Here is a 17,553-nt window from a genome sequence, read left to right as displayed (position 1 = left end):
AACTACTGAGCCCGATGCTGCAACTAGTGAAGCCCACGCGTTCTAGAGCCCGTGCTCCACAACAAGAGAAGCCACCAAAGAAGCCCCTGCACTGAAACGAACAGTAGTCCTAACACCTCAGCTAGAGAAAGCCCGCACAAAGCAGTGAAGACCCAGCAGAGCCAAAAATAAATAATTTTTAAAATACTTAATAATAATAATAAAGATCCTGCAAGTTGCAAATAAGACCTGGAACAGCCAAACTAAAAAAAAGAAAAAAGAAAAAAAAAGTCTGGAGAAGGTACATCCATCTGGAGATGGTACACCCAGTGATTGGACCACATGCAGGATGGCAATTAGACTTGGATGCCCTCCTGGGGCCTCTCTGGTTTATCTGTCTACAGGGAGACTTGGAAAACTTTTCAAGAGGTGCATCTGGCACCCAGATCCCATCTGTTATCTGCCCAGGGGCTCCAAGCTGGCCCAGGTCCATGCCTGTTACCCGCCCAAGGAGGTTGTAGACATACCTTCTGGAGGCACATCTGACAATCAGGGGCCTAAGCATCCAAACACTGGTCTCTATGTGGGCTGCAAGTGGGCATGGCAATGCCTTCCCAGCCTCCAGACCGCCTTCAAGGGATCCACACAAAGCTGTACTGACTTCCTTTCAATTCTAAGCCTCAGGTCTCCTTCCTCTGAAACAGACTCCAGAATATTCCAGAACACCAGAACCAGGGCATGCCAGGCTCTCTGCCTGTCTCCTGGGAGGCCCTCGTCTCCAGCCCACCTGTCCAAGGCCTAGCTTTGGAACCTGCCTCTGATTCTTCTTTCACACCCCGCCCCGCCAAGGACCTCTGAGATTCCCCACCTTCAGGGCCCCAAGGTAGAGTTTGGGAGGCCTGCAGGGTATGTCTGGCTTTCTGGGCCCAGGACAAGTCAATACAAACCTGTCCTCAGTGGCTTGTCAAAACAGCTGTGCCAGGGATCTCCTTGGCAGTCCAGTGGTTAGGACAGCGCTCTCACTGCCATGGCCCTGGGGTTCAATCCCTGATCTGGGAACTAAGACCCCACAAGGCACAAGGGGCGGAAAAAATGAAAAATAAACAAAGACACAGCTATGTCACAGCCCTAGGGGATGGAAGAGTGAAGCCGGAGTGGAGGATGGAGTGATGGGTGGGCTGGGATGTGAACTGTGTTGACTATGGTCTGAAAATTCAGGCCAGCAAATGGCCTTCCCGAAAGGACTCGGGTCAAGGGTCAGCTAGGACTTGCTGACCTCGTGTTTTTGTGTTTAGTCACTCAGTCATGTCCAACTCTTTGTGACCCCATGGACTGTATCCAGCTGGGGTCCTCTGTCCATGGAATTTTCCAGAGAAGACTACTAGAGCAGGTTACCATTTCCTACTCCAGGGATCTTCCTGACCCAGGATCGAACCCATGTCTCCTGCATTGGCAGACAGATTCTTACGACTGTGCCACCTGGGAAGCCCCTGCTGACCTTTCTGGATCATAAATTCCATTGCCCTCAAAAAAAAAAAGGAAACCCACACTCAGTCACACCTTGACTTGAGTCTTGGTAGTGACATTTTAATGGCTTTCACTGGTGGTAGCGACAGCAACAGGAGAAGCGGGAGAGTTAGCTCCGCCCCCGGAGAAGAGAGAACTCAGGCTCGCAGCGGGGAATTTTGTATCCAGTGGGTCTAGCCGTCCTCTTCCCATTGGACCGAAGCCAAGAAGGTACGGATTTCCATGGGATGCAGCGTGATGGTGGTGGAGACCAGACGGGAAGGAGAAGGATGGGGTGTGGGGCCTGGGGAGGTGGAGGGGAGAAGTGAGGGATGCAGACTTCCTCCTCCTTAACATCCTCTGTGCGCCCTCCCCTGAACACAAACATACCGCCTTAAATCTTTCCCCAGGCCCTCACTCCCAGACCCTTCAACTGTTTCCCAGAGCCTAAATACCACCCCCAGACGCTCAAATCTTTCCCCAGTGTCTGGGCACTGTCCTCACACCCACAAGTCCCACCCCCAAGGACAGTCAAGCCACATCACTCCCTTACCTAAATCTGAACACCGACTAACTCAGACCCTCCAAGCTCTATACCTGGACCTGGTCAACATTCTCGCACCTCCCACACTGCCTCCCACCCTCCCATCCCCGCTCCGGGCAGGCTCCTACCCGTGTCTGTTGTCCACTGGAGCCTGGAGGCGTAGGCCAGGAACTGGTTGGCCGCCAGCGTGGTCTCCCGCAGGTGGGTGATGGTGAAGGCAGAGAACAAGTTCTGCGGGCAGTGAAGGGGCCCGGATGAGTTGAGACAAAGCGGGGTTCCCCCTCCCTCCTCTTCCCAGTCGCCTTCCCACCTCTGTACTCACCGTCAAGTCCAGGGTCACCGGGGAGCTCAAGTTGCGGCCCGAGTCCTCCCCTACGGCGAACTGGTGCTCTAAGCGCAGCAGCAGCGTCTCCCGGCCCCAGCGGGCCAATGTGAGCAGACGTACTGAGGGTGGCAGCTCCCGGCGGAGCCCTGAGAACTGAAGGAAAGCGCGTGGTGGGGCGGGGCTGAGCTGGGAGGGGCGGGGCTGAGGCTTCAGGAGACGGAGATTCAGCACGGAGGGGCGGGCCTTGGCCGCGCTCAGGAGGCGGGGCTCAGCCAGGACTGGGAAGACCGAGCCAACGAGGGGACCGGGCGGTGCCGGGTTAGCGGCAGAACGGTTCTCTTCCCTGACCGAGTTAGGACTGGGCTGAAGCCGGGAGAGAGACGTTGTCGGAGAAAGTGAGTATGTGAGAGGGTTGGGCCGAGACTGCTGGGGTGACCGCGCTGAGCTAAGCGAACATGATTCGCTTATGTCTTCCCCAGGACGAGTAGGAACTGGCGAGGTAGGTCTCAGTTAAACCTAGAAAAACCCGCCCTCAACCCCGCCCCTCCCTCCGCAGGCTTCCTTAGGGTCCTCTTTCTGCCAGCCCCGCAGCTCCTCACCTGCGTGCGTGGGGCTCTCTCGAGGCGATACCGCGCCCCGCCACCTGGAGCCAGCACCACCTGCGGGGCCAGGACCTCCATCTCCGCCTGTAACCGGTGGCTGGCGGCCGCAGTCCCCTTCTTATCCAACAGCACAAGGTGACGTCCTCGCACCCAAAGCCCCGACCCCTCACTGTTCAGCGGCTCCCCAACTCCGCGTTCATCGTCCTTCAGCAGCCTTCGGTGCACCTTCGGGGAGAGTGATAGAGAGCGAGGGTTCCTGTAGCCAATTTCTGGCCCGGAAACCGGGTGAAAGTATGTGGGGATTTCAAGGGGAAAAAAGAATATTGGGGGGAACAGATGAGGACGAAGGGAACGTAGGGGATCCCACGTAAACGTGGGGATCCGACCTAACGACGGGCTAGGGCAGAGGGCGGTAAGGATCTAATGAGGGCAGGCATAGGGCAAATCAGGGCCTGGAGGGGAGATCTGGGTAGGGATTGGATAAAAGCACGTAGTGAATGTCTCACAGAGGAATGGAGAGTTCAGCTTAGCGGGGACCACAAACAGGGGTGCACCTAGCAAAAGAAACTGGCTTCAAGGTGCTGTAGAGGGCAGGAAGGGAACTGGTGGAAGGACCCTGACTTAGATGGGGGCTCAGGCCACTAACCATGAGTTCCAAGGAGCCATCTGTCAGGCTACTGCCCCCCTGGGACCGGTCAGTCAGCACAGTCAGCTGCATGTTCCCATCCTGGGGGGTAAAGGGTGAGTGAGGGGCTGCACTGCTGGCCAGCCCCGGCTCCCAGGCAGACCCCACAGGGATGGTGGAGACTGCTGAGGACAGTTGGGAGATGTCAAGAACAGGTGAACTCCACTCTGTACAGGGGTGTCAGGAAGAAGTGGGGAGCAGGGAGGGGGATGGGTACCGTGATGTAAATGCGGCTGTTGACTGGATAGTAATTTCCAGCCACGGGTTCAGTCTGGTTCAGCTTCCAGGTAGGTCTATAATCCCGCCTGGGGTGGGGTGGGATTTGATCAGGCCTGGAGTCTGGCTCCCCTCCCCCTACTCACCCACTCCTCCTTCATCCTCTCCCTCCCACAGTCATTAGGATCAGCAGATGCCCCCTCACCGCCCTGGGCCCCAGCATACCACAGACCACCCCTCGATGCCCCCAGTTTCTCCACCTCCTCTCCAGGATCTCCCGGCCATTGCTGTCAGTGTAGAAGAGTCCACCTGTCGCCAATCCAGTGTCAAAGCGACTGATGACCTCCTTCCCCCAGCCGTCTCTATACCCAATGGGATGGCAAGGTGGTGAGCTTCACTTTAACCTCACTTTGCCCTTCCCCCAGCCCCCAACCCTGCTCACCCCACAGGTATTGGCCCCACTGTCCACTCCAGCTCCAGGTGCCGTTGTCTGGGATACAGGCGAATCACCTGGGAACACCAGGCTGAGAAGTTCTGGTGTACTTCCTGCACCAAGGACGCCTGTGGGCACATGGGAGTGGGAGCAGGTGTAAGCGTGCACCTGAGCAGAGGTGAGCCCTGCAAATGTCCACCCCAGCTGTGAAGATCACAAGGGCCTACGTCAGGGTCAACCCCACTAATAGCTTCGGAGCCCGACCCACCTTCCCTACCTGCCTAGGTATGATGCCCACACTTTATACTTCAGTCATTGCCATGTAAGTTTTTTTTGAGTTTGGTATACATTCTTGCTGTCCGTGCATGTGTGCTAAGTCGTTTCAGTTGTATATAAACTCTTTGCAACCCTACGGACTATAGCCCACTAGGCTCCTCTGTCCATGGGATTCTCTAGGCAAGAATACTGGAGTGGGTAGCCATGCCCTCCTCCGGGGGATCTTCCCAACCCAGGGATCAAACCCACATCTCTTATGTTTCCTGCATTGGCAGGTGGGTTCTTTACCACTAGTGCCACCTGGGAAGCCCCACCATTACCCTATCTCCCCTCCTTAGAGTAGAATTTGCACATGGCTTCCTGGAATAGACTGTATCTTTCAGTCCTCCATGAGGCTTGCAGTAGCTGTGTGACCATGTTTGCCTACTGGAAACTGATCAAAGTGTTACGAACAAACTTCCTTGCCCCTTCCTCTCTTCCACTGGCTCAAATGTAAATGTGATGGCTGGAGCTTGAGCAGCCATCTTAGGCCATGAAGTGGAAGGTGAATGTACAGAAGGCAGAGCAGTAAGTTAGAAAGGAGGACTTTGCTGGCAGTTCAGAGGTTAAGACTCTGTACTTCCGCTGCAGGGGGCACAGGTTCAATCTCTGGTTGGGGAACTAATATCCCACATGCCATGTGCAGCTCAGCCAAAATAATAAAAAATTAGATAGAAGGGACCTAGATGATTATTGGATCATCCCACCTGCCTAGACTTTCTATTAGATGAAAAGAAACTTCCATCTTGTTTTAGGCATGGTTATTTGAGTAACTGTTACAACAGGCAAAACTGTATCCTAACACAGTGACCCAGGTATGCAGGTATTCACTCATATGAGACTTGCCATCACCTGCCCCACTCCCTCCCTAAGAGGAAACATCAGTGAGATGCCTCAGGAAACCTGCAAGCATGAGCCCCTGATTCCAACTAGATGCACCCTCAGATATCCATTCTAAGTGAGAATCACCCAAGCCCTATCCAAGAGTGAACCCTCAAATCACCCTAGATAAAATCCCTTCCTATCACAGATCCCTGATGAAATTTTCAGGCAGTTACACCTGACTCTGCACATTCAGGGGCCAAACAGGAACAGCCTACCACCAGTTTCAAAGCTAAGTACAATCTTGATCCCCACGACAGATGTGAAATGCCTTTCTATAGGCCTCCATGGCATAACTGTCATACAACCAGCTATGACTATCAACCCTGTATGAAAATCCTCAAGTATTCCCCTCTGCTCTTAGCCTTCTTATCTATTGGAGATGTAAATCCTCCCCACCACCCCTCATAAGGCACATTACCCTCCACATGCACCCCACCCCACACGCCCTGTCCCCAAGTGCCCACTCTTGGCCCCCTGACCTTCACAAGGTGGGTCTGAGCCCAGCGGCTCACAAACAGTGGTTTGTTCCGGTTGGGTCTGAAGATGTAGGCGCCGGAGGCCTGGGAGCTTAGATTGTTACCTGTACTGGCGTTGTACCTGGGGCCAGGGCAGGTGAGAGTCAGACAAGGGACCTCAGCTCTGCTCACACCACGCCCCCCACCCCCCAACCTCGTGGTCCTCTCTCACCAATAGAAGGCTTGGCGAACAGGCAGCAAGAGATTCTGCTCCAGGTTCTCCAACTCCATCAAGAGCCCTGTGTCAGGGTCAAACCTAGCCCGGAGGTACTGGGCAGAAAAGGGTGGACAGGCATTAATGACCATCACTTCAGCTAATGGCTCTTCCCAGAGCTCAGGAGCAAACACTGGTGTTGGGCAGGAAGGATCACGTTTCTGAAATGCTGAATTAAAGACTGCAAAGTGGGAATTCCCTGGCAGACGGATGATTTAGACTCCCAACTTGCATGGTAGAAGGAGAGTGTTCAATCCCGGGTGGGGAAAATAAGATCCACCCACCCTTCCCTCCTCTCTCTCTCTCATTCTGCATCACTGTTAGCAAATTCTAACAGCTCCATTTTCTACCTTATCCTTAATCTGACCACTTCTCCCCGCCTCCATGGCCTTTCCTTCCCCATCTGCTTGGGACCCAGGCTGCTTGTGCAACTGAAAGAGGAACCACAGGCCAGGACCCAAGATTTTTAGGGCCCATGGAAATGTATAAATCTCAGTTTCTTTTAGGATCAGAAGAAAACTTGAATGAAGTAATAATGAATACATCAGGTCGAAGTCTCATGGTTACTATTCATATTCATACTATCATGAAATATAATTTTTAGCATTTTTCTATGGAAGGAGGGACCCACAAAGGCTAATGCTAGGACCTACAACAGCCTTAATGCAACCGTTTCTCCTGTGATTCCTTCACAGCAAAAGAGTTCTCCCCTCTGCCGGCCCTTAAGGCCCACACGATCTGACTTGTCACCTCCCCCCACCCCCCACACCTGGCTTCAGTCACAGAGAGTGTTCCCTGAACACCCAACACCCTTCCAATTGAGGGTGCTCCCTGCCTGCCTGGATCTCTCTTACCCCCAGTGGCCACACAGCTACCTCCTCCATGTCTCTGACATGCCTCACTGAATTTGCAAACCCCTACCTCCATCAGCTCTGACATTTCTATCAAATGTCACCCAAGGGTCCTCATAAGAGCCCCAAGAGAGGACACTGAGAACATACAATGGAGGCCTGATGACACGAGGCCATAAACTTCAGACCCACTGACCCACAGTCTGTGTGGCTTACTGCCACGTCTCAAAACTCACCCAGAAACGGAACGGGGTCTGAATAGGGTCTCACCTCATTCTGGATGACCAAGTCATGGGACCAGAACTTCTGAGGGCTTTGGTCAGGCATCTGGGATACTGAGTAGATGCTGAAGCCCAGGGCAGGCACTAAGGCTGAGAAAAGCAGCTCCTGACTGTCTGAGCTGGGAATGGTCACCACCTCAGGTAAGGGAGGAAGGAAACCAAGTCAAGAAACTGGGAGGACATGCATGAAGCCACACCACACAAACATGAGGAGGTTAAGGAGTCACAACTGTCAGGCAGGGTGGGAGTGTCAGAAATGCTGAGTTAAAGATTGCAAAGAGGGAATTCCCTGGCAGTCCAGTGGTTAGACTCCACATCCACTGCAGGGGACACGAGTTTGATCCCTGGTGGGGGAACTAAGATCTTGCCAGGTGCATGGCCAAAAGAAAGAGAAAAAGATTCCAAGATTCAGAAGCTGGGAAATCTACTAGGAGAGTGGACCTACTGTAGGAGGTGGGAGAAGTGAGGGAGTAAGTGTGGAAAGAGACTCTTGAGACAGGAGAAGGAGGGAAAAACAGATTCTGGAGGGAAGAAGTGGTTAGGAGGGAGAGGTCCTCAGGATGAGGAGAATATTCATAAACAGGAAATTTTTTCACAGGGAGATTCACAAGGGGGAGATACTCGTAGGCAAGGGGCGGGGGGGGGGAAATGTTCCCAAGGGGGTATGATTTAAAGGGGCAGAGGGGAAAAGTATTTAGAGGAAGAGACAGTAATGGGCAGATGATATTCACGGAGGAGGAGATATCCCTGAAAGGGAGGGGTCCGTGGGAGAAGACATCCCACGTGGAGGGAGATAATCTCAGGGGAAATGTCCATGGGGGTAAAGGAGAAATGCCCATGGCAGGAGGTTTCCAAGGGGGTAGGTATTCATCAAGTGTGCTATACAGGAAGGAATATTTGTGGAAATGGGCTCACATCGCTGGGCACAGTTTTGCCACCGGGGTCCCTCACGAGGTAGACGTGTTTGCTGACAGGTAGCCGCACCATCCAGTCCACTTTCCGCCCTAGGGGGTTATAAACGATCACCTGGAACTGGGGTGGGATGTTCAGAGCAGACACGGGTCACAACAGGCCTTCTGCAAACCCACCCACGTGTGCAGCAAGGTCCCTGGGTGAGTCAAGCCTCCAAGTGGTGCATTGGTCCCCGTCCTGCCCCAGCTTCACTGAGCCCTCAAATATCTTGCCCCCGAGTGCTCAGTAACCAGCTGAGCCCATCAGCCCCTCCTCCTTTTCACCCGGCCCAGAGGTTTCTCTGGTTCTCGTTCCACCCACCACCCACGGGATCTGCCCCCGGCCCCGCCTCTCCCGCTCCAGGCCTGCTCACTCTCTCTGCTGTCTGGGTGAGCGGACAAATGCTGATGTTGAGCTTGCGACAAAAAGCGAAGTCCTCCTTCAAGCCGCTGAGATGCGCCAGCGCATTGCTCATGAGAACCTGGGGAGGCGTGTAAAGCAAAAGGTCCACTCTGGACGCCCCGGCCGTTCTCCTTGCGATCCCGCTCTCAGCCCCGCCCCTGCCTCTCTCAGTCCCTCCTCCCACAAGCCCCGCCCCACGAGCCCTTCTGGCGGCCACTCTGTGGGTTTTTCGACCACGCCCCTTCCTAGGTCCGCCCCCACCCTACCCCGTTTCCAGGCCGTCCCTTCCTGTCTCCGCCTCCCCCAGGCTCCACCCTCGCACCTGACAAGGCCTCCAGCCTTCTGAAAGCTGGCGGGCATAGTCGTCAGCCACGTGCTGCCGGGAGGTACCACTGACTGCATCGTGGTGCTGGAGCACCGCCATTGCCTCATCTGTAGGCAGACGGTGAGCCTGAGTGAGGTCTCCGCAGGACTCTCGGCCCAGACCCCAAGGACACGCGAAAAGTCTTGCGTGGACAGGCTGGGTTCTTAAAGGCTTCAAGCAAGGGGCAGCAGAAGTCCGGAGTCCAGCTTAGTCCCACCCTGCTGTCCCCTCGCCCGCCGGACACCTACTGAGGGGTGCACTGTCCCCGGAGCCATAGGGTCCCACGTTGGCTGCCGGACCCGCCAGCGCCTCCAGCTGGTTGCACACCTGTGGAGCAGGTGGTATATTGGGGCACCAGTCCTGTCAGGACCCCTGGGCCAGCCCCTGGAGCCTGGCGTCCACCTACCTGCAGGAAATTATAGCTGAGGCGCTCGTAGCGTTTGAGGGCAGGCCGGCTGGAAAAGTAACCGGTCCAGAACATGTGGGGGCCATCAGCGTAGGGGAAGAAGTCATCCTTTTTCACTGACCTGCAGCAGCAGAGACACTAGGGGCAGGGCCACGACGCACAGGGCATGCCAACCCCCCGAGGCTCCCCAGTCCCCCCAAATACCAGTTGAGTTTGGCCTTGTTCAGCTCCCAGAGGTAACAGGCCGGAGTGGAGTAGAGAACATTGACGCGGCTCCCGTTGGCCTGTTGCTGAGGGGAGGTGTGCCTATGTGAGCCCTCAGGAGCCCTTCCCGGGTGGGCCACAGGTGTGCACATGCACACAAACACAGGCACACACATTCATGCATCCGGTTGGTTCAAAGTTTCTCTCTTTTTTTAAATACACAGTTAGAGTACAAGCCAACGGCTAAGTGTGAAAATGAATGTTGGCCGAAGCTAATTACCAGCCTGGCCTGGAAAGAAATTCAGGGAGGCAAGAATAAACCTGAGATTTTACTAAACCTTCAATAATTCCAATTTTATTACTTAAAACTTGCATGGAGAAATGAAATATATGACATTCTAGGGGAGGAATAATAATTTATCAGCACTGCAAGATTATTGCCAAATGACACAACTGTTATAATGAATGAAGGCTCACTTTCAACTGAGGGAGGTAGAGGAACAAGGTGACCTCCATGAGTTAAAGGATGTTTGTTCTGCTCAAGTTGTGTCCCCAGTGCCTTGTACCCAGTAGGTGCTCAGTAAACACTTGAATGACCTAGAGAACATTATACTTAGTGAAGTAAGTCAGAGAAAGACAGATACCATATGATATCACTTATATGTGGACTCTAAAAAATAATACAAGGGAATCTATATAGAAAACAGCCTTAAAGGTATAGAAAACAAATTTATGTTTACCTAACAGGAAAGGAAGGGGGGAAGGGATAAACTAGGAGTATGGGACTATCAGATACAAACTATACATATAATAGATAAGCAACAAGGATTTACTGTATTTAGTGTCTTATAATAACCTATAGCAGAAAATAATCTGAAACAATATATAGATATAACTGAATCATTTTGCTGTATACGTGAAGCTAACACAATATTGTAAATCAATATGTGCTTGCTAAGTCACTTCACTCATGTCCAACTCTTTCTGATCCTATGGACTGTAGCGCACCAGGCTCCTCTGTCCATGGGATTCTCTGAGCAAGAATACTAGAGTGGGTTGCCATGTCCTCCTCCAAGGGATCTTTCCCGACCCAGGTATAGAACCCATGTCTCTTACGTCTCCTGCATTGGCAGGTGGATTCTTTACCACTAGCCTGCCACCTGGGAAGCCCTGTAAATCAACTACACTTCAATTTAAAAAATAAACTTTTGAGTGAATGAGGGAAATGCACAGGACTTCATGACTTTATATGCAAACACATTTCTATTAATACATCGCTGAACAAACACTCATATACACATTTACACACAATGTTCACTCAACAAACAATTCCTTAATATGCTCAAGATTGTGGACACAATCTATAACCAGCAGCCAGCCCTGCCCTCATGGAATTCATAGCCAAGGGCAGAGGAGAGAGACTGGTCAGTTGACTACATTCAGTCTAGATGTAACATCACAGATATTTGTGGGCACTCCTGTGAGCCCAGAGGAAAAAGCAAGCTCTCCAGCTAGGGCCTAGTGAAGGCTTCCTGGAGAAAAAGACATTGCAACTGGTGTCTTAAAGAAGAAACAGAAGTTTTTCCGCCCTAAGTAATAATAATAAACAATCCTAACACTTATTATTTACCTGGCGCTGTTCTATTGGTCTATGCAAGCTCATTAAACTTTCATCATAACTACTGTAAGTAAAATAGATAACTAATAAGGACCTACTGTATAGCACCGGGAACTCTACTCAATACTCAGTAGTGACCTATATGGGAAAAGAATCTAAGACAGAGTGGATATACTGCTACTCCCTCTCTATTCTGCCTTTGACTTTAGTTCCTTATTGCTTCTCTCTCTGACTCTATGAAAGACACTGGCATCCAGCCCTTGACAAGAAGGTTATTTCGAGACATTTGTCTGCCATCTTCTCAGTCAGATGGCTTTCTGAATAAAGCTGTATTCCTTGCCTCAAAAATAAAAAAATTTTTAAATGTGGATATGTATATGTAAAACTGACTCACTTTGCTGTATACCTGAAATTAACACAACATTATAAATCAACTCTACTCCAATAAAAATTTTTTTAAAAAGAAAATAGCCCTATCAGGTGGGAACCACCACTGTGCCCATTTCCTAGATAAGAAAATTGAGGCACTGCGTGCTGAAAAACATTATTCAAGGTCACAGAGTCAGTAAGTGGAAAAGCCAGGCTTTGAACAAAGGAACTTCATCTCCAGTAATGAAGATGTTAATGAAGTGTGTGAACGAGTAAGCAGGAGAAAAACCAAGTATGACACTATGAACTCCCGGTGGCTAGGAACATAGGTATTTGCAGGAGGAAGTGGTCAAGATGTTGAAAGCTCCTCAGAGACCAGGGGCTTGGGGAGGACTGGGAAATGTCGTCTGGAAGGCCTTTGGTGACATAGCTGAGAACTGTTTTTGGTGAAACAGCAGTGCAGCGGGTGGTAAAAAGTGAAGACATTAAAGATGGTGCCAGTAGACAATTCTGGGGATGGAAGTGGTGGGACAGGGGAGATGAGGTTCTGTGCTAACGGGAGAGGGACTGCCTGCCCACACTGCCACAGGCCATTTACAGGGGCCACAACAACACCTCCTTGGTAGGCAGAATAATGGCCACCCAAAGATGTCCACGTCCTGCTCCCCAGAACCTGTGACTGTTAGGTTACATGGTAAAAGGGAACTAAAACTGCAGAATTAAGGCTGTTAATCAGCCGACTTTAAAACATTATCCTGGATTATCTAGCGGGCCCAATGTAATCACAAAGATATCTTAAAGTGGAAGAGGAAGAATAAAGAAGTGAGAGTGAGAAAAAAAGATATGATAACAGAGGCAGACAGCTGCTACCTTGCTGGCTTTGAAGATGGAGGAGGATGCCGTGAACCAAGGAATGTGGACAGCCTCTAGAAGCTGGATGAGGCAAGGAGACTTTCCCCTAGAGCTTCCAGAAGAACACAGCCCTGCTGACATCTTGATTTTAGCCCAGTGAGACCCATGTCAGACTTGTGACCTACAGAATTGTAAGGTAATATGCTTGCTGTTGTTTTAAGCCACTAAGTTTGTGATAGCTTATTAAAATATAAAAAACTAAGATACCACCTATAGATAATGTATGTGACCCAAGGCCCTGGGATACAAATACAGGTGCCCACGGGGCAGGCACACTCACCTGGGCATTGACCAACTGGATGAGCTTGTCAAGATTTTTGAACCACATGTTGGCATTCTCGTACTGGAAGTCTGAGCCCATGGTCATCACAGTGTGTTTGGTACGGTAGAGCTTACCCTGCAAGCAAGATGGGGGTATCCTCAGGCTAGGGTGTCCTGGGCCACCCCCGTGGACAGCTGTGTCTTGGTATATATGTAGTCAAGAATGTGAATGCACAGGGCTTCCCTGGTGGCTCAGTGGTAAAGACTCTGCCTGCCAATGCAGGAGACATGGGTTCGATCCCTGATCTGGGAAGAACCCACATGCCTCAGAGCAACTAAGCCCTGCACCACAACTATTGAGCCTGTGCTCTAGAGCCTGGGAGCTGCAACTACTGAAGCTCAAGAGCCTTAGAGCCCATGCTCCACAACAACAGAAGCCGCCGAAATGAGAAGCCCAAGTATCACAACTAGAGAGTAGCCCCCACTTGCCGAAACTAGAAAAATGTCCGCACAGCAACGAAGACCCAGAACAGCCAAAAATAAATGAATAAAATTATTTTTTAAAAAATAAAAAGAATGTGAGTGCACAGAAGCATGAGGGGTAGGGGTGGAAGTGTGTCACATGGGAGCGGAGGGACACACAGAAAAAGAGCCACAAGCGGTTGAGGAATTCTCTTGGGCCTACCACCCAGACATGGGTACTGAGGTCCTGTGCCATGCTGTCTAGCAAACATGGTGGGGATGTGCTCTGGCGAAGGGGTCCACCTTTCTAATCAGAAATGCACACAAATCCAGGAACAAGGTATGGTGATGGTGAATGGAATTTTACCTTCCCCCAGTGAAGGTGAGGAAACGTTGGGGACTGTCTGGGCCGATGGAAGGGCCCAGTGCGTGTACACTAGAGGCATAGGTTCTGGACACCCGGTTACCTGGTCAGTGGCCAACTTCAGGAAGTGATGGACCAGCTCCTTTGCGTTGTACTCCGGGCTGCGCACGTCCTCCACAAAGGGCTTGTCGGCACACAGCATGTCCCAGCACAGACCTTCTGGCGGGCTGTACATGTTGGGGAGCACACCTGCGGACCACATTAGGCTCAGGGGGTGGTCATGGCCCCTAGACCTACCAGGCCTCACCAGGGATGGATTTCAGAATTTGCCAAGCCCAGTGCAAACTGCAAATGGTGGGCCCATGTTCATAAACTACTAAGAATTTTAAGACAATGATAGCAGACTATAAATCAAGCCCAGGGCCCTTCTGAGCATGGGGGCGGCCCTCTTTCCACTCTGCCACCTTACTGGTGAAGAGGTCGGCGGTGGGAGGCTTCAGGCTGGCGCTGGCCCGCCACACCTGCTCCATCTGCAACGCCGTTTCCCGCACTTTCTTGTCTTGATAATCCAGGCGTCCAAAGAAGAAGCCGTCAAAACCCATCTGGAGATGGGGCAGGATGACGAGCGGGTTGGGAGAACAAGAGAGGGCAGGAGGAGTAAGGGACCAGTCCTCTCATCACCAACCACCAACCTCACAAGCACAGGGAGAAAAACCAAGTCAAAGACCAGGGAGGCCCTCCAGTTCACTTCAAAGGTTGGGGAAGGTCAGAAGCCCTGCAGGAGCGCCGGGAGAGAGCAAATCCAACGCTACAACCCACCTCCACCTTCCCCAGGTCTAGGAGCCATTCCCCCTTCCGCAGCCTAGCAAGGGAAGGAGGATGGTCATGGCACAGGTAATGAAGCCGGCTGAAAAACCGCAGGCTGGCCCTAACCAGCCACCCAGCTTGGCCAAGAGCCAGGATCAGAACAAACTGGGTGGAATCAGGGGAGGGGGAAGACTCAGCTGGACAAGGGAGGCCGGAGTGTATGGGGATAGGTGATGAGGGTCAACCTAGGCTAGGACAGAGCAGAGCCAAGGCCAGAGCAAAAAAAGAACGGAATTCACAGGTCACCCAAGAGGCAGGGTCTTAAGCGGCGAGAGGGCCAGGGGTAGGGCCGGGTTCCGGTGAACTTGCAGAAAGGGGCGGGACTTGGATGACAGAGGAGGAGTCAGAAAGAATAAAGGGGCGGGCCCAAGAGATCTGAAAACCTGAGCGAACAGTGAGGCTTGCTCCCGAGAGTGGCCGAATGGGTCGATGTGCCAGGCCACACGGGGGCGCCCGTCGCTGCCGAACGTCTCCTCCAGGAAGCGCAGCCCGAGTGTCATCTGGTCGATGATGGCTCCGTAGTGGGTGGTCGCCTCATCGTTCATCACCCAGCCACCGTTGGCAAACTCTAGGCGTCCTGTGCCGGGAGGGGCAAAGTCCGAGTCAGTTGTCAAGGCCAGGAGTGGGGCCAGGGTTGGTGATGCCAGGGACGAGAAGACCTGCCTAAATGACCAGGCCTGAGAGGAGACGAAGGGTCAGGGGTCACTCTCAGGCCAGTGTAAGTGAGCTATGGAACAGAAGGCCCCCTTGTACAGCAGGCTTTCTAGAGGATTCACTGGAGGTGGGGTCTTACAGGATGTTTAGTTGTTCTCCAAAAAAGGGAAATTCCAGGCAGGTGCAGCCACATAGAGGCTGCACATGGCATGATAAAATCTCAGAAGCCAGGGTGCTAGAGATAGCAGCTGGGCTGGGCTTCCTCTTTTCACTTCCTGAGGGGAGGCTCACCCTGGCGCACCAGGTCCCGCACGATTTTCTGTGTTGCATCTGTCTGCTGGTGCCACCAACGCGAGAAGAAGGCAATTTCCACATAGATGAAGCGGCGGGTGGGATCCGCCAGCAAGGAAGAGATGACGGAGTCTAGGATGTACTGTACGCCCGCCTGCTGGATGTTATTGTAGACTGTGGGCACAGGGGTCAGGCAATCAGGAATCAGCAAGCCAAGGGAAACATTCTTAGACACAGGAGCCCAAGCTGGGTGTTGCCCCACCCTGATTGTCCAGGCCTGAAAAGCAATTTGAAGGGCTCTGCGGGACCATGGGAGTCCCAGGGGTCACTCCCCACCCTCCTCTACTCACTGCCGTAAAAGTACTGGTCCACCGTCTTGAGCCAGCCGACATCATCGTGTGTGTGAGGCACCAGGTGTACATTCAGCATGTCTGGCTTCACCTTTGGGCATGTCTGCACAGGGACCCCAAACACACCTCACTCTGTCAGTAACCCCAAGGTTAAGAGGCAGGCTGCAGTGGGGAGTTGGGAGGATATAAGGCAAGTTTTGATCTAGAAGCAAGTGACTAAGGTGGGGATGGGCTCCCCCAAGAAGGACACACATAGTTGTGCCATAGATGTACTTCCCAATTGACAGAACTTCTCAGAGCACCTCTTGTGCATGCCCTGGGGAAATACTAGTAGTAGCTAATGTTTATCAATAATTTGTTAATACCAAGCAGCCACCCTGGGACCTGAGGGCAACATTATCTCCAGTTTTCAGATGAGCATACAGAGGATCAGAGAAGTGAAGTGACTTGGCCAAGGTCACACAGCCAGCAAGTGGAGAAGCCAGGTTAGAACTTCAGGCAGCTGACTTCCAACTCTCAACCAGTCCCCATCACACTTACAGCCCGCTCATGTGAATGCTTGCAAAGTCCAGGTAAGCCAACCCACAGAAGCAAGAGACAGACACAGACAGCTCCGTTCTCAGACTAACACAGCTAGTCTTCTCAGTAACACAAAGGATGAACCAGATCACACTGTCATATTAGCAACCACTCACTGGGCACCCACAAAACAGACCCACCCACACCTCCGGATTCTACTGGAAGCTTCACCATGGCTCTTGTACGTTTCCGCTAGCGGGCCGCGCTCACCTTGTATCCCGCCGCCCAAGCGCAGGGCGCCGCTAGGAACAACACGAAGAGGAAGGAGAGAGGCGGGAGCGGTGGCCGCGGCGCGCGGAAGCTCGTCCGTGATTCTACCGCGCCCCGGCAGCCGCCGGCGCGAACCCCTGAAGGCCGCGCGTCACCAACCATGGCTCTGCAGCCGCCGCCGCCTCGGCCTCCGCCTCCAGGGGTTCTCCGGCCAGGCCGAGGCCGGGTAAATGCTCCGCCTCCAGAACCCGACTTGGCCAATGGGCACAGGCGGGGGCGTGCCCGAGGCGTGACCAGGTCCATCACGAGACCAACGCGGTAGCTCTGGGTACAGCTGGGGGCTCTAGCAGCGAAGGAAGGCACTGGCGCGTCACATCCTCAGGGTGCTGCTTTGGCCAGTGAAGCCTTTAGGGTCTTGTGGCCTCTGTGTGACCGGAGTGCCCTATAGTGTCCCCCTCCCCACCACCGACGCATAAGTCTCAGGTTTTCCCGCGGATGCTGAGTTTGCCTTGGAGGTATTGCCTAGGATTCTAGGGTATTCCATCGACCTTCAGGGCTACGGTTTGCAAAGGACCTAGCTTGGCTAGGAGCTGAGGTTAATGGGGGCTGTTTTGTCCTATGGATTGAGACGTTAAATAAAGGAATTACCCTTACAGTGCTGGGGAGGGGAGACCCCCAGCCTTGTTCAAGAGATACCAGTGTCCTCTGGTGAGCAGTGAGAACCTGACAGGTAAGGGGAGAACTGCCTACCTTCCCCAGTCCCTACCAGTCCATCCGATGTCCTGACATTACCCTCACACATTTGAGAAAACCAAAGCCCAGATTCCTGAGATCAGCAGAGCTATCTTCTGCGTTGTCAGAGGACAGAGATCACTGTTTAGTCTCTGGCAGCTGGCTTAAGGCATGAGTCTTGCGAAATAAGCAAATGAACTAACCAA

General features: G+C 52.6%; 1 protein-coding gene and 1 long non-coding RNA gene across 2 annotated transcripts; one reads left to right on the top strand and one right to left on the bottom strand.

Moving 5' to 3' along the window:
- Nucleotides 1–1,545: 1,545 nt before the first annotated feature.
- Nucleotides 1,546–17,487, bottom strand: MAN2B1 (mannosidase alpha class 2B member 1). Its single transcript, XM_069590964.1, has 24 exons — nucleotides 16,616–17,487; nucleotides 15,827–15,929; nucleotides 15,477–15,650; nucleotides 14,915–15,108; nucleotides 14,134–14,266; nucleotides 13,768–13,913; nucleotides 12,858–12,974; nucleotides 9,679–9,764; nucleotides 9,475–9,595; nucleotides 9,317–9,395; nucleotides 9,027–9,136; nucleotides 8,676–8,783; nucleotides 8,267–8,383; nucleotides 7,341–7,487; nucleotides 6,178–6,275; nucleotides 5,970–6,087; nucleotides 4,300–4,418; nucleotides 4,118–4,219; nucleotides 3,859–3,946; nucleotides 3,603–3,683; nucleotides 2,954–3,181; nucleotides 2,352–2,507; nucleotides 2,158–2,260; nucleotides 1,546–1,789 (listed from the first exon to the last, which is right to left on the bottom strand). Exons 1-24 carry the CDS (start codon nucleotides 16,916–16,918, stop codon nucleotides 1,680–1,682), a joined length of 3,141 nt encoding a protein of 1,046 aa, XP_069447065.1. The 5' UTR covers nucleotides 16,919–17,487; the 3' UTR covers nucleotides 1,546–1,679.
- LOC138440883 (uncharacterized) lies at nucleotides 2,618–4,702 on the top strand. The gene is made up of 3 exons (XR_011257168.1): nucleotides 2,618–2,749; nucleotides 2,911–3,247; nucleotides 4,035–4,702. It is a non-coding gene; the product is annotated as an uncharacterized lncRNA (long non-coding RNA).
- Nucleotides 17,488–17,553: the final 66 nt, after the last annotated feature.

Source organism: Ovis canadensis, chromosome 5 (assembly GCF_042477335.2).
Source record: "Ovis canadensis isolate MfBH-ARS-UI-01 breed Bighorn chromosome 5, ARS-UI_OviCan_v2, whole genome shotgun sequence".
NCBI lineage: Eukaryota > Metazoa > Chordata > Mammalia > Artiodactyla > Bovidae > Ovis > Ovis canadensis.
This window is presented reverse-complemented; position numbering and strand designations above follow the sequence as displayed.